We start from the raw sequence: 22,694 nt of genomic DNA, 5'->3' as shown, positions 1-22,694 counted from the left end.
TACTGGATACTCCTGATGGCCATTTTCCTAAAAGAACCACGAACCCTCGAAGATGTCGTTAATGTCACATGAGGGTTAGATAGATGTGTGAAAAATGCAATGTAACTCTTTGCACTGAGCACAGAGATTGTTTTAAAATATTTCACTCTATTCAAACTATTTCACAATGTTTCCTTACTGTATGCCTTTTTATGTTTATTATTTTTACTGGTTATATATAAATATATTTTATATAATATTTTATACTGATTGTCCCAGTGTACCTGCTTGGGTACACCATTTTTTTTTTTTCAAAAACCAAATTTAAAAAATGTACAAAATATTTTTTTATATAATTATGATCATAATTAAAAGCAACTTCCAAGGGATTTAGGTATTTGTAGTTTCACTTTTGGCGGTGGGCATTAATGGGTTAATTAAAAGGCTTCTATAATAACCAATAAAATCATTTATAAATAAAAATTCAATTCTCGACATTTTTCTCTGTGTAAATCCAAGTAAAAATAAAGAAATTATTACCGTAAACATCGACAAAACTACATTCATTTCAATTACCGTTTGTTTGGTGCCAATCCAACTGAAAAAATAAATAAATAAGTTTCCTGCATGTCGACATATAGGCAATTAAGAGACTTGGGCATTTCCGGAAAGAATTGGCACTCGGAACGATTTTCGTAAATACAAAAACGTGTTGGCAAGTATTTAGAAATATCCGAGTAAATTTGAATCAAATTGTTGCGATCTCAATATAGTTTACGCTTTACTTTGTATACATAGTTTGGAAAAAACGTTTCGTCTATTACTGTGTGCAATTGTAGCAGTATTCCAAGGTTGTTTTCGATGTAATTCTTGAGAGAAAAAGGAGATTTGATGCCAGATGGTTTAATTCATAGCTGTGAAAGAATTTTATTCTTAGATGTTTTTGTTTAGAATTTTTATAAGGGAAACGCTGTATTTCGTGTATCAGTATGTTAAAATATCAATTTATATTAAAAGAAAAACCTGGTCTGATTCTAATTTACTCCCTTTTGACAGGGATAAAACAGTAGCATTTTCTTATAAAAGAGCTCTTTAACCCATGCTATTTAATAACAGCCAGATCAGTATCGTTGATTCTATATAACTTCTTGGCATTTTTATAAACAGGGCCTGCGTAGCGCAAGCGGTAGGATGCTTGCCTCGCATGCCGGTGGTCCGGAGTTCGAATCCTACCGCCGGCAAGAACAACTAGACATTTTTAAAAATGTCTATAGGCCCCAGGTCGATCAGCCTGAATAAAATGAGTACCTTGGGTAAAACCAGGGGTAATAATAGGCGGTTGAAGCGTAGCACTAGCCATGTTACCTTCCTTGTATACCATAGGCCCTAGATATAGCAGACTACCCTGCTATACTCCCAAAGCCGCGAACGCGGTATAAAACGGGAGACTATTATATTATTTTTATAAACACCAACCTTAAATGATCCTTTCATCTCGATTTGTTTAGTAAGAAACTAGCCTCAGGCCTCAGCCTGCTGTGCAATAAGATCTGTTTCGAAGGAAATCAATTTAGCATCTTCCAAAATAACATATTTTTTTGTTAGAGTCTCATTTTCGATATGGTCTTCCTTTTTAGGGTTCCAGTATAGCTGTCCAATCTGATGTTATTTTTAAATTACAAAAAGGAACAATACAGCATCTTTTTGGCCTCAGTAGAATAACACATTGCAGAAGCTACTTTTAGTCACAGGATTTTTACTCTTTCTTTTTTATATATTTTAGAAACTGTTTGCTTAATTTGTAAACACTGTGTATTTTATTATCTTTTATTTTGTGATATTGTGATTGTAATTTCAGTAAATTATAAAATGGTATTGTTATTTTTCTGACTTTTTGTAAGCTTTGTCCATAGGGACAATGTACAATTTTCAGTAACAATAAAGCATATTTCTATTCTATTCTATTACGGTGTAAATAATAATAACACACGATTTTGATAATCCGTATTATTAATTTTGATAGTACAATTGTTTGCATTCTTAACAACAACAGTAAAAAATGACTTACTTGAAAGAATAAAACAAAACACACCCACTGGTAATACTTGTACACTTTCTTCTCTTTATCGTCGTGTGTAGTCCTTACTCCTGGACTTCCAGGCAAATACATATTAGCATAAGGTTCCGGTTTACTGGGAACGACGGTGAAAGTAGAGTGGATCCAACAAAAGGTATTAAAAACGTCTTCTGGTATATCCTTCGTATGAATACAGTCTATTGGATTACCCACGTATTGCCTAGTGGTTACTATTAGACTACAGGCGATGAGAATACTGGTCGTTAGAGAATAGTGTAGCCTGAAAACGGGGGAGTCGGTATGGATATGGCTGACTCTGACGAGGACTTTGAGACCTCTAAAAATATCCAACATCTTGTGTCTCGGTCACCGAAATGATTTTGGTGATGTATCGGCTATCTTTTGATTACGATTCGGTGTGTGGTTGGGTGCTTTTTCGGCTTCACTCTCGACAAATTTTGAACAAGGAGAGGTGACGTTGACATTTCGACGGCAGCCTGAAAAAAAGTTCTTATTTAAACATGATTTAGAGGAAAATAAACGATTTTTTATGGCACTATGAAAATAAAAGCAATATTTCGAAAATGACATAAGGAAAATCTCGTTCAAGGACAATCAGTTAATTATAAGATCCACCTAACTATCTACTACGTTTTTTAAATTGTGTTGAAAAACTTTTTATAATAAAAAAAACAGTCCCAACTTTTTTCAGCGAGAAAGTGAGGGAAACAACCCCCTAATTACCACCCAAATTAAAATTAGTCGTTGGCCTTATTCAGTATTCTTTATTTGTGTATTATTAATACATTCTTCCAGTTTGACCGCCTTAGAATGATTAGTTTAAAAAAATCGAGTTAAAAGCGAATAACGAATTTTTGTAGTTTGGTAAAAAATGCCTTTTTTTTAATTAGAAAGATTAGCATCAGAGATACGAAAAAAATGTTTATTAATAAAATTGTAGTTTGTTCATTCTCAAGAATTTGGTTTGTGAACATTTTTTGTACGCCAAAAATTGAGAGAAATAAAACGTAATAACATGTAAAAACTGCCTTTACCAACCCTTTCAAAGACACCCCTTTTTGAAACTGAGGGTTTTAAAAGTATATAATATCAATAGCTTTGTATCTCTTGTTTAAACCTATAAAACGCTGTTTTACAGAACTTTGTGAGGTAAAAAATAAAAAGTTATGATTAAAAAACCAATATAGTTATTATGCTACTAAATCAAAATAGGAGGTTAAAAATGGTCTGAAATTAATGTTTTTTTTCTTGCAGACTCTTCCCAACTTCTTTTAGAAACCCAGCAAAGATTTTATTTTTACCAAATGCCTTGTATCTACTTTTTCATGTCGTTTAGTTTTAAGATCTTCATCAAAATACATCAATACTATTTTATATCTATTTAAAATGTTTAAAATTCTATAACCTTCTTCTCTAGTTGCTCTAGTTCTTTATTCTTTGCAACTGCTAGGTTTTTAACATAGATTCTGATATAACGTTCCAACTCTATAACAACGTTGACAAAAATCCTTCTTATCTCACAATTCCACGATATTGTTTCTTTAAATCACTTTAAAACAGATCATTTTACCACTACTACTAATATCTATTATAGATCCACCTACTATACGTACTAATAATTCAATTAGCTTATTTATAGAAGGTGGTACTTCTTTTCGACTAATTATATTGACCAGGACTGCCTACAATATCATTCGATTCGTCACTTACAACTAGAAATACCGACTGCTATGATTCAGCACCAATTAGTGAGGATACAAATAATTTTTTGTTGTTTTTGTGGTAGTTTTATTCAAATTTAAAATGAAGGAAGCATGTATTGCATGTTTTAAGTCAAAAATTGATCTGTTAAAGATAATAAACGATTTATGATCCTTGTATATTGTTTTTACCATTACTGTACTGCATCAACCCTTTGTGTGATGCCTGTGGTTGTACTCAAAAACTAGTATAGGATGGTTGGAGAAAATTCTGGACACGAATTAAAAGACTATGAGGTGATAAAAAGAAAGAAATAAGAGCAATAAGGGACAGCCAAAATCAACTAAAGAGAAATATGTGAAATTGTGGAAACTACACTTCGAATAGGTAACCACATTCGAATATTTGTGAAAAGTGTTAATAATTGACAGAAAATGGATGCTGAAATAGCCAACAGGGTAAATAAAGTAACTAAGACATATTATGCCCTAAGCAAAACTTTACAAGGACGTAAAGAAATTTAAGTAGAAGTAAAAAAGAAAAGTCGCAATATTATAATAGTACCAATAATACCATAAACTAGTAAAAACTGGATACTTACCAAGAAACGGAAAGCCAAAATGAATGCAATAGAAATTAAGCATATTAGGAAAATAGCAGGCAAGACCAAGTGGGACAGAGTGAGAAAAAAGAAGTAATAAATCTTCTTCTTTTTCTTCTTGTGCCACTCCTTTTGGAGATTGGAAATCATCAAGGCTATTCTGATCTTGTTTACACCTGACCTAAAGAGTTCATTAGTGGTACAGCCAAACCACTGTCTCAAATTACGCAACCATGACATTCTTCTACGGCCTGGATTCCGTTTTCCTTCTATTTTTCCTTGCATTTTTCGATGTTCTGAACATTCTTTTGCATTGGTTCTGAACATTATTTTGGCAATAAGTGCAATATTATACCTATTGAGTCATCATTCAAGAGCTTTAGCAATTCAGTAGGAACCTCATCAGGTCCATTTGCATTTCCTGTTTTGGAATTTCTATTTGCCACTTCTACTTCACATTTTAGGATTTCAGGTCCCGTTTCACCATTTACCTGAACAATGCTTTTCTGTTGTCCTCAAACAATTCTCTTATGTATTTACTCCATCTATTAATTTTCTCTGTTAAATCTATAATAATCTTTCCGTCTTTGTTCTTAAGCAAACTTATTTGATGTCTTCTTTGAGTTCCTGTAATTTCTTTTACTTTTTTATGTACATTGAATGTGTCATATTTTCTTTCATAGTTTTCCATTTCTACACATTGTTCTTCAATCCATAATTCTTTGGCCTTCTTTATTCTTTGCTTTACGTTCTTATCAACATCTCTGTATTTTTGGGCATTATTCTTTATTTTACGCCTTTCATCCATTAGTTCTAGTATGTCTGGTGTCATCCATACCTTGTGTTTCTTTGGTTTTTCTTATTTTCTTTGGTATAGCTTCTATCACAGATACTACTGAATTATGATCCGAACCGATATCAGCTCCAGGATAAGTTTTAGTAGATTTCACGGCATTACGGTATCTTTTTGTCACCATTATGTAATCTATTTGGTTTCTGATTACTTTTTCTTGAGAGTGTTGAGATGACGTCCACGTATACAGTCGCCTTAAGGATCATTTAAAGAATGTATTAGTTATTATTAAATCTACACTTTGGCAAAACTGAACTAACCGGTCACCCCTTTCATTTCTGTTACCTAAGCCATATTCACCGACATTTTCTCCTACTTTACCTTGACCTACCTTGGCATTCAGATCGCCCATTACTATGTTAATATGTTGTCTCTTTGCTGTTCTCATCACCTCGTTTAAAGTATTATAGAATTGTTCTATTTTTTCTTCGTCTTTGTCTGCTGTAGGAGCGTACACTTGTATGATGTTTATTATGTTCTTCTTATCTTTAGTAAGTCTAAGTAAGAAATAGCGTTGGAAAAAGAAACAAATGAATTGGTTCGGTCAAATGGTTAGAATGGATCAAACTCGAATGGTAAAGAGAATAATGGAAATGGAAAAGTCAATGAAAAGCAGAAGAAACGTACCAAGAAAGAAATGGCCGGACCAAATAGAAGAATATGGAAGGGAAAGGAGAAAACAGTACAGGAGATAAAGGAATTAGCAAAGAATAGAAGAGTGTTTTCCTTGCCTAAATTCTCATAGAGCTTGCGCTTTTTCATTACATCTTGTTGAATACCTACATTGTTCTCAAATTCTGATATTCATAATTTATATCTTTCTTCGTAGATTGTTTTTTCTAAATAATGATTTAATTGTCTGTTATATAGAGATAATACTTGTAGCAAATATGCTCTAAATATTTCTTCTTGTCTCTGTGATATGAAATTTGTTTGTTTCTCATTAAATTGTATACCTAAACGATCAATTTTCTTCTCTCTAGATAAAAATTGGCTCTAAATACTTTTTATTATGATTCTTTTCTCGCTTCTGTCCAAGTCTGCTAATAATCTTGTCTACTTAATAAATATTTTTATTTATTAATCTGTATATATAATAAACATATTACAATTTACACAATTTTACTTTTATTTATAAAAGTACATACATTTTATTTATAATTATACAAGGTTTATAAAAATCAATTTGTTGAAAATAAATTTAAATTTAAATTTTTTCAAAACAATTCTCGTTAATTAGAAATGGAGATATTGCGACTTTTATAAATTTGAAGTTGTTAATTTAGTTTTCTAAATAATACAATGTAAAGGGTGCAAATCGCTTGCCTAGCCTATAGATGTAAAAATCCATCAGAATACACTATCCTTAGAAAAAAAAACGATTATTCTGTCACAATGACTGAGTATACAAGATTTTTGGAATAAGTCTATTGAAGTTCAAGGAGATTATATTGACTAATGAAGTGACTTTCAAACTATAAAATCTTGCCTTTGAAAAATTCGTGTCTACTTCAAAACATACTTTTTTCTACCACATTTCTTTTTTTCCTACATCAACGTAACATTCTGGCGCTCGTACTCTTTAAATTCTATTGTTTTGATTGTCATGTTGCCAATGGTTAATTGTTTGTTTGAAAAACCGTCGGCAGATCCTTTATAAAAATTGTAATACATCAAAAAAAATTTTGAAACAATCTATAATTCCAAAAACTGAAAATAAACCATCTTGCAGTCATCGGTGTTAGACTAGGTCATCCGGACAAGGTTTGTATACACTTCAGTTGCTATTTCTATATAATCTCACAATAGACAAGCGAAAAAAATGAGCTTTGAAACGTTTTCAAACATTTCACCACTTTTCGTTTTAAAATATGACTCGTTTATTATCGTTATACACTTGTGTGTATTTAAAAAAAAACGGGAGAACTAATTTCGGGAGAGGTGACTAAAGGTGTGAATCACGTAAACAATGTGCTGTTGAAGAAAAAACCGGATGTGGTGTATGTATAGTGTGGAAAGATTCGGAAACTTATTAAGAATGTTTATTGGAATCATATATTAATAAGTAAAAAGAACTCCAATGCGAAAAAGGTGACAAGGTGATCCAGAATGACTTTTGTCATTCGAATAATTATGGTTAAATCCCTTCTACTGATAAAGTACGACTTTGACCATAATTTTTTTTAAACGGTAAAATATTTGAGTAATGTTAATTTACCTAGATCCAAATGTTTAGGAAACGAATTATGTTACAAGGTTAATCTGCCTTATAGTTTCCCGAGGCATCTAAATGACCTGGGGTATTCTTCTTCTTCTTAATCCCTAAGGACATTGGCGATCATCATGGCCCATTTGACGCTATCTTCAGCCGTTCTGAAAAGTTCTATTGACGTTTTCCCACTTCATTGTCTCAGATTTTTCAGCCAGGACATGCGTGTTCTCCCCGGTCCTCTTTTGCCTTCACTTGTATGACCAGTCGCATCAATTCGTATTTCTCGTTTATTAGTATGTGACCAAAGTAGCTCATTTTTCTTTTCTTTATGGTGTTGAGTATTTATTTATCTTTTTTCATTCTTCGTAGCGTTTCCGTATTTGTTATGTGTTGTGTCCAAGATATTTTCCACATTCTTCGATAACACCACATTTCAAAGTTAATGAGTTTTTTCTCTGTCGCCTCTGTAACTCAACTCCATACAACAGGACAGAGAACACGTGACATTGCATAATATTGCTTTCATCTTATTAAAAGCACTTCTAGCTATCTCAAAACGCCGTTTTATTTCCCATTACTTCTATCCCATTCTTCATTTAGTTCGCAACCTAAGTACTGATATCTGTGCACCCTGCCTAAAAGTTTTCCTTTAGTATAAACACTGTCTTCCTCAATCTTGTTCTCAATAATGCTTCTCTGGTGTCAAAGTCGTTTCTGAATCCCAGTTGGTTTTCATCTATTCTATCATCTAGCTTTTTATAGATACGTTCGTTTATCACTCGTAAGAACACTTTTAGAATATGGCACATCAACCTAATTGTCCTGTGCTCTTCACACTTCATTGCGTTTGATTTTTTGGGTATTGGAGTAAATATTGATATTAACCATTCTTTCGGAATCTCTCCCGTATAATAAATGTCATTAAATAATTATATTAGTGTGCCCATATGATTTTTTGTTAATATTCTTAAGATGTCTGTAGGTATTTCATCTGGTTCCATGGCCTTCTCATTTTTTGTACGTTTTAGCGCTTTCTCAATTTCGTCTTTGGTGATTGGTGGCCCATTTCTTCCTCTTGGTTCAATGACCTCAATTTTCTCGTCATCTTCGAATAGCTCTTTTATGTATTCTTCCCATCTGTTTATTTTATTTGTACATTCCGTTATTATCTTGTTATTTTTATCCATGATATTTCCGATACCCTTCTTCTTGTATATGCCAGCTGTCTTTTTGATTTTCCGGTGTATATTAAAACTGTCATGTTGTTTACCTGGAGTATACGCAAGTTATGCTCTTTTGATTGACAAAGATGTAATTTCTCTTTGTCGAAAAAGTTGCAATACTTTTTTGCATTACACTAGAGTAAAAAAAAATGATGATCTGTAAAGCATGTGAACATTTGGGTATAATCTGGTAATCTTGCTTAGACTAGGATTTATCTGTTATGGAAAAACTCCATAACGACAATTTGCTCAAATGTTAAGAATTCTTAGGAGAAATTCTACAGGGTCTTTCAAAAAAGGTATCCCCGTGTCTTAGGTAGGTAAAAAACTGAAAAATAATTGGGGTTTGCTTAGTAAAAATTTTTGTAACGCCATCCGTTTTCAAGATACAGAGCGTTGAAGAAAAAAAAATTTTACGCATTTTTTACTATTTTGCCGAAACTACTGGCAACATTGTAATGAAATTTTCTACGAATATGTTTTGGAAGCTGATACATCCCATGAATTTGTTTTTATATCTGATTCTCATAGAGGGCGCTAGTTACACGGATCGTACTAAGTATTAGTCAATATAACTTTTTTAAGAGTATAATTATTAATCAACATTTCAAGTAAACTTAAACATCATTCAATTTTACACGAAAAAGGTACTCTTGGTAAAACTTGATACTGTGTACCGTTTTCGGAATATTTTGATTTGAAAATTATGAAGTAATAATTGATGCTGGTAGTAATGATAAAGTTCTAATAGGTATACCTCTATTTTCTTCAAGTGTGCCATGGAAATCTGACATTTATTGATTGTTATGACGATAAATCAACAATAATTAGAGTTTTGAAACCTTGTTATTTGTAAAATCAAATCAAAATGTACTCAAATGTTGAATACATTGACATGTTATTAACCTTAGGCGAATGTTTAGAATGTTCTAGTGCAGCTGTGATACGTTATGCAGAAAAGTTTCCTAGAAGAAACTTACCAAGTAAAAAAACATTTAGAGCCATTGAACGACGTTGTCGAGAAACTGGGAATGTGAGGCCAAATAAAATAAATTTTGGAAGACCAAGAACAACAAGAACAATTAATAAAGAAAATAATATTTTAAATTTACTTGATCAAGATCCAACAGTTAGCGTAAGGAATATAGCAAGACAAATAAATACTTCTTTTTCAAGTACTTGGCGGATACTGAAAGAACAGCAATTACATCCTTATCATTACAGACAAGTCCAAGAGCTCTTGCCAGATGATCTACCAGTTAGAGTGGATTTTTGTGAAACATTGCAACAAAGGACAGCCCACAATCTAAATTTTTTAAAACGCATTCTTTTTACGGACGAGGCCACCTTTACGCGACAAGGTATGTTTAACTCCCATAATGCACACTACTGGTGTGATGAGAATCCACGAGTCAAAAGGGTATCACATTACCAACACTCATTTAAAGTTAATGTTTGGGCAGCAACTTTAGGTAACAAATTAATAGGTTATCATATTCTACCGGGAAATTTAAATGATGATATGTATCTTGATTTTTGAAACAATTCCTTATTCGAGATATTAGAAGTTTTAACGCTAAACGAGGAAAGATCTTTATTTTTTATGTACGATGGAGCTCCACCTTACTTTGATAGAAGGTGTCGTAATTGGTTGAGTACTCATTTTCCGAATCGATGGATTGGTAGAGGTGCAGAAGCTCCGATTTATTGGCCTCCTCGGTCATGCGATTTTAACTCTTGGGACTACGCAGTTTGGTCGTATATTAAGGAAAAAGTCTATGCTACAGAGGTAAATTCATGCCAAGATTGGAAGAAAGAATTCAACGTCAATTTAATGACATCATAGCTGATCCCCTACCGTTCAGAAGGTTAGTGGAATCTTTAGAAAAAAGAATAGACTTGTGTATTCGCGAAAACGGAGGGCATTTTGAACACTTACTGTAATTGACTTTTATTTTATGTTCTTAGTCAATAATTTAATTTTCTTCTTGTGAGTTTTGTTTAATTACTAACTATTTTATAACAGCATTAATTATTACTTCCTAATTTTCAAATCAAAATATTCCGAAAACGGTACACAGTATCGAGTTTTACCAAGAGTACCTTTTTCGTGTAAAATTGAATGATGTTTAAGTTTACTTGAAATTTTGATTATTAATTATACTCTTAAAAAAGTTATATTGACTAATACTTAGTACGATCCGTGTAACTAGCGCCCTCTATGAGAATCAGATATAAAAACAAATTCATGGAATGTATCAGCTTCCAAAACATATTCGTATAAAATTTCATTACAATATTGCCAGTAGTTTCGGCAAAATCGTAAAAAATGCGTAATTTTTTTTCTTCAACGCCCTGTATCTTGAAAACGGATGGCGTTACAAAAATTTTTTACTAAACAAACCCCAATTATTTTTCAGTTTTTTACCTACCCTAGAGACGGGGTTACCTTTTTTTGAAACAACCTGTATAGAAGAAATTGGGAAAATTTTGTTCTATATTCGGGGCAGCTTTTGAGAAATGAAAAATCTATTTCGGAGTAAAATGTAGTAAAAAAATGACACTTTATGATTCACTTTAACAAGTGGGTAGTGCCTATAAAACACCGGATGCGTATATTTAAAACAACGACAGGTTTATAAAGAAAATTCGGCATTCGAGGAATTTTAAAAAGTGTGCCAACGATCAAAATGCAGTGTCGTAAAAATGAAAAAGTGAAAAGTTAAAAAAACAGATCCGTGCGATGTGTTTCCAAATAGCAAATATAAATCATATCGTTTATTAAGATAGGTATGTGGAGATAGAACAGAAAGGAATCGGTGTCGGGATGAATTCCTGTAATTTTTTTATTAATTTACTAATTAAATTTTTTATGAGGTAAATTCAGTAGAATTGGTTTTTGTGAAATGTTTTTTTGATATTTTTATCTATTAATATTGTTCTGAAGCTATTTTCTTGCGGCATCCTAATGCAATTTGCTATTTTTGTTGGAAATAAGTCACAATTTTACCGTAAGATAAGTTGATTTGACTTTTAGATTTCTACTACTTGGAAATCATTCTCAATATACGTATTTTGAACTTTTTAAAAAAATTTAACATATTAAAATTAATTTATTTCAACAGTAATTAATAGTTTAATTAATTTTGATAATTACACAGGTCAATAAAAAAAAAATATTTATAAAACTTTTCTTACAAATTTATGTGAATCCTCTGTATTTTTTGGCGCTAAAAAAGAGTCAGTTTTCCCACAATATGCCAGTGGTTTATTATAGATTATAATACAGTATACTTCCTCTATAACGAACACGGTTATTACGAGATTTCGCTTATAACGAGATACATTAGATGTCCCGTGAAATTTCTATTGAACTATAACCGTCTATAGCGAGGCAAATTTGGTTATAACGAGAGAAAATAAGATCCAAAAATGTGTTTTTTACGTTTTTAGTCCGGTCGTGGCTATAAATAAATACCTTTTCAAACAGCCCCTCAATAAACTTAACTGCAGCCCTCAATAAACTTCTTTACAATGAATAAATACAACTGTTTCACATCTTTAGAAAATATATGATAGAATGATACTGGACCATTTAAAGCAGTTAAAAATAACAGAGTTCTTAAAATTGCAGAAGCAATAGTTTATGTTATCCTTGAAAATACGATTTATACATTATGTAGTTGGAAAAAATAGTAAAAGTACAGCTTTTTTGTTTTAACGTATATCATTGATAATAAAAGTAAACAACTCTTTTATGTTTTAATATATTTCATTGACAATAAAAGTAAATAACTTTTTTTCAAAAACGCCATTCAAACAATATTTATTAGCATCTTATATTGCTCCGAATGGCTTCACTATAGGAAGTTAATGGTTTAGAAAACTACATTCATATGTATGCACAGTATTATGATTGTCTGATATAACGAGATCGGCTTATAACGAGGTAATTAGTCTGTCATTTCAGTTCTCGTTATAGAGGGAGTCTACTGTAATTTGAAAAATAAAAAATACCAAAATACATTAAAATGATGCATTATTAGAATAATACCTTTTATCTAATTCTTATCTTGTACTAATAAAGGTTTGTACAATCATTTCAGGAGTCAATGCTTTTGTATTTTCTTTCTCGTTTCTCTGTAAAACTTCTCAAGTAGCTTTTTCTCCAATGCGAGGCACTCTGTTGTTCTCAATGAAATGACTAACAGTAATCACCTATTATGTTGGTGTTTCAACGTCCTTGGAGCAGTTTCTCCTTCACCTTGATATTCTGGTCGAATCGTTCGCCTTATTCTTTATAGACATCACCCAGATTTTCAGGGAAAAAGTCAAATTATACAAAAAGTGGATTTTGAGGCTCACTAGATATCCCACATCTTTACTATTACTACTACTTGTCGGTTTATAACGTTCTCCGCCGTTTTCCGACTTCCAATAGCCTCTTTGTCCGGTTGTTCCATAGGTCTTTTTCTATTTATTCCTTCGCTCCAACTTTTTCTCGGTCTACCTCGTTTTCTCTTTCCTTCTGGTTGCCATGTTAATATTTCTTTTGGTATTCGTTGTTCATCCATTCTTTGTATGTGTCCGAACCAGATAAGCTGTTTTGTTGTTAGGTCATCTGTGATTGTTCGTTTGATTCCCATTATTTCTCTAATGCGTTCGTTGGTAATCCTTTCTCCTCTAGATCTTCCTGCGTCTCTTCTCTAAAAATCCATTTCCGTCGCTTTCAGTGTTGCCAGTGTTCTTTCTTTCAGTGGACATACCTCACAGCTGTATAAAGTGATACTTTTTACTATAGTCTCATATATACTCTTTTTATTTTCTTTGCTGATGGATTGGTTTCATAAAATGCTGTTTACAATTGTGATGGCTTTTCTCCCTGACGTATTTCTCTCTCTTATGGCTTTGTCTAATGTTCCATCTTGTGAAATAGTGATACCTAGATATTTGTAGTCACAGCAGTGCTTTATCGTGGTGTTATCGTCTAATATGAGATCTTTTTGTTCTACTCCAATGCACAGGTATTCGGTTTTCTTTTTATTTACTTCTAGACCCCATATATCATACTCGTCAATTAATTTTCGTGCCATATAGTTTAAATCGTTATAATCTTGAGCCATTATTACTTGATCATCTGCAAAGTTGAGCGTGTATATCATAGTGTTGATGAGCGGTATCCCCATTGTCCTGCATTTTTGTTTCCATCTTTTTAAAACACTTTCGAGGTATATTTTAAATAAAGTGGGGGACAGACATCCTTGCTTTATTCCTTTTGATGTTATAAGTCCTGTTATTATTTGTGTCCCTGCTTTTATTTTTGTTATTGGTTGGTTGTATAGCACTTTGACGGCTTTTGTTAATTCTATATTAATTTCCGTGCTTTCCATTGATTGCCACAACTTCTTCAGTGAAACGCTGTCGTAGGATTTCCGTAGGTCGACGAACAACATATTTTTCTATTATCTGGGTTAAGGAGAACATTCAATAAAATAGCACGGCTGCTTTGGATAGGACATTTAGAACGAATGGAAAAAGGCGAAATACCAAACAAAATATTCAAACAGATGCCAGTAGGAAAAATAACAAGAGGAAGACCGAAGCTGAGATACTTAGAACAAATAGAAAATGATATAACAACCTTAAAAATAAAAAACTGGAGAAAAAAAGCACGAAACAGATCAGGATGGAGAAGAATCCTGGAACAGGCCAAGACCCAAAAAGAGTTGTCGAGCCAGTGATGATGATGGGTTAAGGAGAAAATGTGGTCAATAGTGGATCGACCCATACGAAATCCTGCTTGTTCTTCTGCTTCATGATCTAAGTATCCTCTCTCGATTCGGTTTTTTAAAACCTTTCCATATATTCGACTCATAGATCAGGTTACAGCTATTCGTCGTGATAATTATTTTTATCACCCTTTTTATGTATAGTACTGAGCTATGATATCTTCCATTCCGTAGGGAATGGAAGATTGTACATTCTTTCTAACAAGGTGCCACACTACCCCCTTTGTTATTTAAAATTTTCGAGGGGTTGCTTATAATTTAAAAGGGGTGCTGGAAGGAGATAATATTTTCATACTGTAAATTGTCAATTTAAGAATAAAAATCGACCTTTTTCAGGTTTTTTTTCACATAGTACATAATAACGCTAAAAATGAGTTTATTCCATACATATGGACCGCATGGTATATATATTTGGGTATCACATGCAGCAACTTAATCTTAAATTAGTTCGTAAGGTTTTATTATGCAATTTGCAATTTAGTTAAATTTTGCAATTAACTGTATATTTTATTTTGTGATATTGACGATCAACTTCGATCTTCAACTGAGACTAAGGTTTACTAAGTGCTACGTGTGGTCAGTGCTGCTATATGGCGTAGAGGGCTGGACACTCAAAACGAGGGATATCAACAGATTAGAAGCTTTCGAAATGTGGCTCTATCGCCGTATCCTAAAAATACCATGGACAGCGAAAATCACAAATATAGATGTCCTTAAAAGAATAAACCAAGAACGCCAACTTTTCGAACCATCAAGAAAAGGAAAACGGCGTATCTAGGTCACATCATGCGAAATGAAAAATACCAGTTCCTCCAACTTATAATCGAGGGTAAAATTGAAGGCAAGAGAGGAATGGGACGCAAGAAAATGTCCTGGCTCCGAAACATAAGGCAATGGACAGGCATTAACGACATACAATCTCTGATACATATTGCAAGAAATAGAAAATTAATGGAAAATGTGATCGCTAACATCCATTAATGGATTTGCATCTGAAGAAGAAGAGAAGATATTGACGATGTATGTAATTTTAGTAAATTTTAATTGTTATTGTTATTTTTTTGACTGTTTGTAAGCTTTTTCCATAAAATTGTATAATTTTCAGTGACAATAAAGCATATTTCTATTCTATTCTATCCTATTAAACGTGTTTTATCAAATAATTCTTAAAAAAAATTGTTAAAATTGTTGAAAGTTCTTAAAATGGCGCTATTAATGGTGCAATTAATTTGTTAATAATTTAAAAAGTCCGTCGAATCCACTGTAAACAACATAAAGGTTTGTGTTATCGATGTCCATAAAACTCGGTCAAAAAAAGTTAGTTAAAGTTCTCAACAGGGTAATTTTTTACCGTATTTCTCTGGACTATTAGTATTTCTTTTAAAATGTTAATAATATAGCAACATATTTATTTAACTATGTAATAAATGTATTAGCCCAGTCTGGTTATACAAAAATCATCGATTTCACGGCAAAATGTTTCGCAGATATCTGAAGCTTTTAAGACATAGGTAGGGGTTACTAGATGACGAATAGATAAAAAGATACTCCTATTTTTACCTTGCGTTTTTTTAAAACAATAATTTATGGTCAGAATTTGATTTTTTATCTATAAGTTTTTTCCCTTATAATTTAAATAAACAATATTTATACCATTTTTTTATATCAAGAATATCTTTATTTTCCCGTTTTTGCAAAAAAGCAGTTTTTTTGCACTAATTTATAAATTTAATTAATTTTTTTATTAACAAAATAAAATGTTATTAATACATTCCAACATTGAGGAATTACCGTCCTTTAAATTTGTGCTAAATTTCCCCTCGATCGGTTAAATAGTTTAAAAGTTATTTAATTTGTTTATCCCTGGGACTAATTATTTAAACCATTGATCTTGCCCTATGAATGATGCTAGACATATTTAACAAATTTCAGAGGATTCTTTAAGACTTATACTATGTCAGAAGTTAAATAAATATTGAGTTTTCATCGAAATTATTTACAAAATAAACGTTTGAAAAAGTGGTATGTTTTTTACTTATAAACAATTGTAATAACTTCTATATTTTTTAAGCTACAGACTTGTACGTACAACCACTAGATAGCTGGTAAAAAAACTCACATTTAACAAAAAAAATAAACCTTCTATGAACAATAGGAACAAAGTTAGCGACAATTTTTTTGTTAATTATATCTCCATTGTTTATAAACATTAAGAAGTAAAATTTGCACAAATTTTGAATGAAAATCTAAACTTTATATTGAAACTTATAGCTATAAAATTTATCTAATTTTTGAAACGACGGTACTTTCGAAAGATCGACATAGGAAAGTGTAGAGGATATTTGTTTCAGCTCCGTTTTTTTTTTAGGCATCGGAACTTCAAATTGCAACACGTAGGAAAAATTTACATTATCTCGGCTTCCTTTGCAGCTGCAAGCCTCTTTTTTTTTATTCTGGGGTAGCTCGTCGAAATATGAATAACTACATAGTTTTCATGGCCGGAAAATATGGGAAAACTCGGAAAAATTGAGTCCATTTGAAATTCACCCTAAATACTTACTTTTTTTTTAATTTGCTCGAATAGTCTGTCGCCGTAATAATAATGTTGACATAATTTTCACCCCCCATAAATCTCGGAAAATCCCGGAAAATCAACATATGTTTTTCATTTTATATCAATGATGTAATAATACTTATATATTTTATAAATTAAATTTCAGGTAATTTTTTACACATTATATTATTATATTCCTTATATTAATTATAATTGTTTGTATTTTTATAATTAACAATATTGATTTTTATTCTATTTTTCTTACAAATATGATATACAATATTAATCTAATCTGCCTTACTGCTTTGATAAAGTAAGTCGATTTTTTCATCACTTGCCTTATTAAATTTTGCAATGTTTATTGAACTTTACTTTTTTTATTTTCTTTACATACATTGGTTTAAAAGTTAAAATTTGGTTCATTTATTCGACTTCACTGTCAGGTCTGAACCTTTTTGTTGCAGGTTGTTTGTATTCACTTATTAAGTCAGTCTTTCCATACATTAACATATTAATGGGCGATCTTAATGCCAAGGTGGGTCAAGGTAAGGTAGGAGAACAAGTAGGAAAATATGGGCTTGGAAACAGAAATGACAGAGGAGATCGATTGATTCAATTTTGCCAAAGTGAAGACTTCGTAATACCAAATACCTTTTTTAAATTACCTCCTCGACGGTTATATACATGGACATCTCCACAACATACCAAAGAAAAAAAAGTGAGAAATCAAATAGACTACATTATGATAGCAAGGAGGTATCATAATGCTGTTAAATGTACTAAGACGTACCCAGGAACTGATATAGGCTCAGATCATAACCCGGTAGTTACTGTGATAGAGGCGAGACCAAAAAAGATTAGAAGACCACACAGAAAAGCAATAGATTTAAATAAACTTAGAAACAAAAATATACGACAAGAAACATGAGAAGAAATAAATGAAAACCTCCGTTCAGTGCTTCAGTGCAGTTCAATGATTTTTTTTTAAATAGTCACTAACTTCGTTTCTATTGGTCATAGAAGGTTTTTTTATTTTTTTAATGTGAGCTTTTTAGCTTTTTTACCAGCTATCCAATGGTTGTACGTACAAGTATGTAGCTTGAAAAATATAGAAGTTATTACAATTGTTTATAAGTAAAAAACATACCTCTTTTTCAAACGTTTATTTTGTAAATAATTTCGATGAAAACTCAATATGCATTTAACTTCTGAGATAGTCTAAGTCTTAAAGAATCCTATGAAATTTGCTGAATGTGTCTAGCATCATGCATAGGGCAAGCTCAATAGTTTAAATAATTAGCCTCAGGGATAAACAAATTAAATAACTTATAAAATATTTGACTGATCGGAGGGAAATTTCGCAAAAATCTAAAAGATGGTAATTCCTTGATGTTTAAATGTATTAATACCATTTTATTTTGTTAATAAAAAAATTAATAAAATTTATAAATTAGTGCAAAAAAACTGCTTTTTTGCAAATATCTCTGTAAATTATCTATCAATTTTAATTAAAAAAACGGGAAAATAAATATATTCTTGACATAAAAAAATGATATAAATATTGTTTATTTAAAATATAAGGGGAAAAATTGATAGACAAAAAATCAAATTGTGACCATAAATTATTGCTTAAAAAAAACGCAAGGTAAAACTAGGAGTATCTTTTTATCTATTCAGATAAAAAGTAAGCTTCAGATATCTGCGAAACATTTTTCCACCTTTTTTTTTAACCAGACTGGGCTATATGTAATTATTGCTATTGTTTCCGAATTTTCAAGATAAAAAAATGAAAAAGTTAAGAAGTAAATAAAAAAGTGAATGGTATTAAAAATTATAAAATACCTGACTAATTTATTGGCTAGTTTTTGTATAATTCCTTATTTTTTTTTTGTAATATTGCTATCATTTTCTGTTTGAGAAGATCTTTGATTAAAATAAAAAAAAGTTTAAAGCAGAAATGTGAAGGAATAATTATATCGTTATACTTACTTATTAGAAGAAGACACCCAATAGTCTTTCTTGGACCATATTTATTAACTTTCGTTGATTGTTCCGCACAAAGTTTTCACTTTTTCACCGAATCGTTCGCGTTTCGCATCGGAGCGTCGGGATCGTGCGTCGGGACGGTGATTATTTCGAAACTGGACGTCGACGACCATGTGCCGAATGCCCGCCACATATATACACACACACATAACATACATTTATACATATACAAACCAATCCCGAGCTTTGGCACGGTTAAAAATATATAAAAATATTAGCCGATGTTCTATGCAATTGCTAAAATTTTTCTTTAGAGTTTATTGGCTGATCGGGATCAGGTAGCGGTAGTTCATTGATTCCAAATGTTGTTAAAACTGGCAGATGTTCAGTTTGATCGGATTAGATAGTTTTAATGGTTTTATACACTGAATTATCTGGAATTTTAACAAAAAAATTGTAATGATTTTGAGATCAATACTAGCGCAAGGAGATCGCAAATTGTCGAAAAAATACACATTTATCATTGTAAAAGTAAGGTGAATTCGTCGAAGTGTGAACTAGTTTTCAGTTAGATGATTTTTATGACATATTTTGCATGATTTAGGTCAATTTAGGAGATGGTTTAAGTCATGATATTTTTTTCCTAGAATGCTTACGGACTTTACTACATATACTTAACTTTGGGCACGTTCGTAACATCAGATGTGGAAATTATGTTAAATTATTTTAAGTATCCACAGTTCACACTTTTAAATAATTGATGGATTCGACCGTTACTTGATGGAAATTCATTTTATGTAACAATAAAACACTGAAAACTTTGTTTTCAAAACTTCCACAAAATTTATTTTAAATTCTTATCACTACAGCTGTTTCGGCTAATTGCCTTTCTCAAGTGATCTGTTTTTGGCATGGGTTTACACTTTATAGTCTCTAATGAAATAGGTTGAGGAGGGGAGAACTGTTTGTCTCAAGCTGGTCATTTAGAATTATATCTGTGTTTTTTTAATTTGTTGATTTCCATAGATTCTAACAAAGATAACTTAAGGCCTTTATTTTGAATGTGTAGAATTTTAAATTCGTCATTAAAAGAATGATTATGATCTAGAAGGTGAAGTGCGTATGTAGAATCTGTTTTTCTATTATTGAAAGCCCTTTTATGTTCTGCTATTCGTTTATTAAAATTTCTACCTGTTTGACCAATGTAAGTTTTTGGGCAGTCGCCACATTTAAGTTTGTACACACCACTGTGTAAGTGTTTTTTATGTTGGCTCTTGTTGTTTTTAATATATTTGCCTAGGTTGTTATTTGTTCTGAAAGCTGGTGTTATTCCTTTCTTTTTTATGTGTTTGGCTATTTTTGTTGATATTTTGCCTGTATATGTAATCGAGCAGAAGGTACTGGGTTTTTTCTCTGGTGGTGGAAATACTAATTTCAATGCTTTCTTGTGTAGTTTTTGATTTAACATTTTATTAATTGTTTGTTCGTTGTATCCATTGTTTACTGCTATTTGCTTAATGATATTTAATTCTGTCTCAAAATTGTATTTTGACATAGGAATTGCTGTTAATCTATGTAACATACTATGATAGGCTGCCAGTTTATGTTGTGTGGGATGGGATGATGAATTGTGAATAGTGGTGTCAGTATGGGTAGGTTTATGAAATATGGAGAAGTCATGTTTGATTTTAAGTCTGGTAATTTTTAAATCTAAAAAATTTATGGATTGATTTTGTTCTGTTTCTATTGTAAATTCAATATGACTATGAAGAGAATTAATATACGATAAAAATTGGTCGGGTTGCCTGTTAGTTCCTGTGAAACATACCAGTACGTCGTCTACGTATCTCCACCAATATAAAAACTGTTTGAATATGGGATGTTTTGAAATCTGTCTCTAGATGATCCATAAAAATATCTGATAGCAATGGGCTTAGAGGATTGCCCATTATAAGTCCTGTACTCTTATTTGTATATAATTCATTATTAAATTCAAAGTAGTCCTGGTTTATGCAAACTTCAAGAAGATGTAAAATTTCAGATGTAATGATTGGATTTGTACTATTTTGTTCTAAAAGGTTTTTTACTAGAATAAAAGTTTCTGTAGGAGGGATACTGGGAAAAAGATTTTTTACGTCAAATGAAATTAATCTGGAGTTGTTAGGTAACTGAAAATGTTGTATTTTATTAACTAGTTCTATTGTATTTTTTATGGTAAATTTAGGTGAAAATTTAGTGTGTTCTAAAATAATCTCTAACAGTTTTTTTGAAAGTTTATATGACGGAGCTGTATAAAAAGACACTACAGGTCTTATTGGGTGATCCGGTTTGTGTAGTTTAATGAAAGAGTATAATTTAGGAGGCTGTGGGTTCATGATACTGAGGTATTTCTGTTCTATTGGATTTACTATTGATTTTGAATGTTCTACCGCTAGCTTAATTTGTTTTTGATACTTTTCTGTTGGATCTTTGTGTAACGTTTCAATGTTTTGATTATTTAAAAATTCTATTGTTTTGTTATTATATTCTATTGATTCTTGTTTTCTATTGATTTATTTTTAATTGAAATGGCTGTTTTATTCTCTTTGTAACAGGAATTTTTGGTTTCACTACACACATCTGTAATAGATTTTGCAATTATACTTTTTTTGATATTGTTAGCATTTTTGTTTAATGCTACTTCACATTCTACACCTAAATATTCTAAAGTTTTCTAATTATTATGTTGGGGCAAGTTGTGTTTAAATCCTTTCTCTAAAAGTTGTATCTCGCTATTACTAAATTTAGTATCTGTTAAATTTATAAATCTATTGAAAAAATTATGGTTCGAAAAACTTCTTGTATAATGAATATTGGGTTTTTTACTATTGCAAATTATATTATTTAGTTTATTACACTGTGTATTGAATTTTTTATCTATTATCCATCATCCCATCCCACACAACATAAACTGGCAGCCTATCATAGTATGTTACATAGATTAACAGCAATTCCTATGTCAAAATACAATTTTGAGACAGAATTAAATATCATTAAGCAAATAGCAGTAAACAATGGATACAACGAACAAACAATTAATAAAATGTTAAATCAAAAACTACACAAGAAAGCATTGAAATTAGTATTTCCACCACCAGAGAAAAAACCCAGTACCTTCTGCTCGATTACATATACAGGCAAAATATCAACAAAAATAGCCAAACACATAAAAAAGAAAGGAATAACACCAGCTTTCAGAACAAATAACAACCTAGGCAAATATATTAAAAACAACAAGAGCCAACATAAAAAACACTTACACAGTGGTGTGTACAAACTTAAATGTGGCGACTGCCCAAAAACTTACATTGGTCAAACAGGTAGAAATTTTAATAAACGAATAGCAGAACATAAAAGGGCTTTCAATAATAGAAAAACAGATTCTACATACGCACTTCACCTTCTAGATCATAATCATTCTTTTAATGACGAATTTAAAATTCTACGCATTCAAAATAAAGGCCTTAAGCTATCTTTGTTAGAATCTATGGAAATCAACAAATTAAAAAACACAGATATAATTCTGAATGACCAGCTTGAGACAAACAGTTCTCCCCTCCTCAACATATTTTATTAGAGACTATAAAGTGTAAACCCATGCCAAAAACAGATCACTTGAGAAAGGCAATTAGCCGAAACAGCTGTAGTGATAAGAATTT

General features: G+C 31.4%; 1 protein-coding gene across 2 annotated transcripts in view; it reads right to left on the bottom strand.

Moving 5' to 3' along the window:
- shakB (Innexin family member shaking B) overlaps nucleotides 1-22,694 on the bottom strand; it is a 124,405-nt gene that overhangs the window by 52,702 nt on the left and 49,009 nt on the right. Inside the window, exons 1-2 of one of the 2 annotated variants that reach the window (XM_072542232.1) lie at nucleotides 19,000-19,160; nucleotides 2,048-2,553 (exon numbers count right to left, since the gene is read on the bottom strand). The exons of the other annotated variant lie outside the window; for it this stretch is intronic. Coding sequence (XP_072398333.1) covers nucleotides 2,048-2,410 — 363 coding nt within the window. The 5' untranslated portion in view covers nucleotides 2,411-2,553; nucleotides 19,000-19,160. Of the gene's footprint in view, nucleotides 1-2,047; nucleotides 2,554-18,999; nucleotides 19,161-22,694 lie in introns of those variants that run through there. 2 annotated transcript variants of the gene reach the window in all.

This window comes from Diabrotica undecimpunctata, chromosome 8, assembly GCF_040954645.1.
Source record: "Diabrotica undecimpunctata isolate CICGRU chromosome 8, icDiaUnde3, whole genome shotgun sequence".
NCBI lineage: Eukaryota > Metazoa > Arthropoda > Insecta > Coleoptera > Chrysomelidae > Diabrotica > Diabrotica undecimpunctata.
The sequence above is the reverse complement of the archived record's forward strand: the minus strand, read 5'-3'. Positions and strand labels throughout refer to the sequence as shown.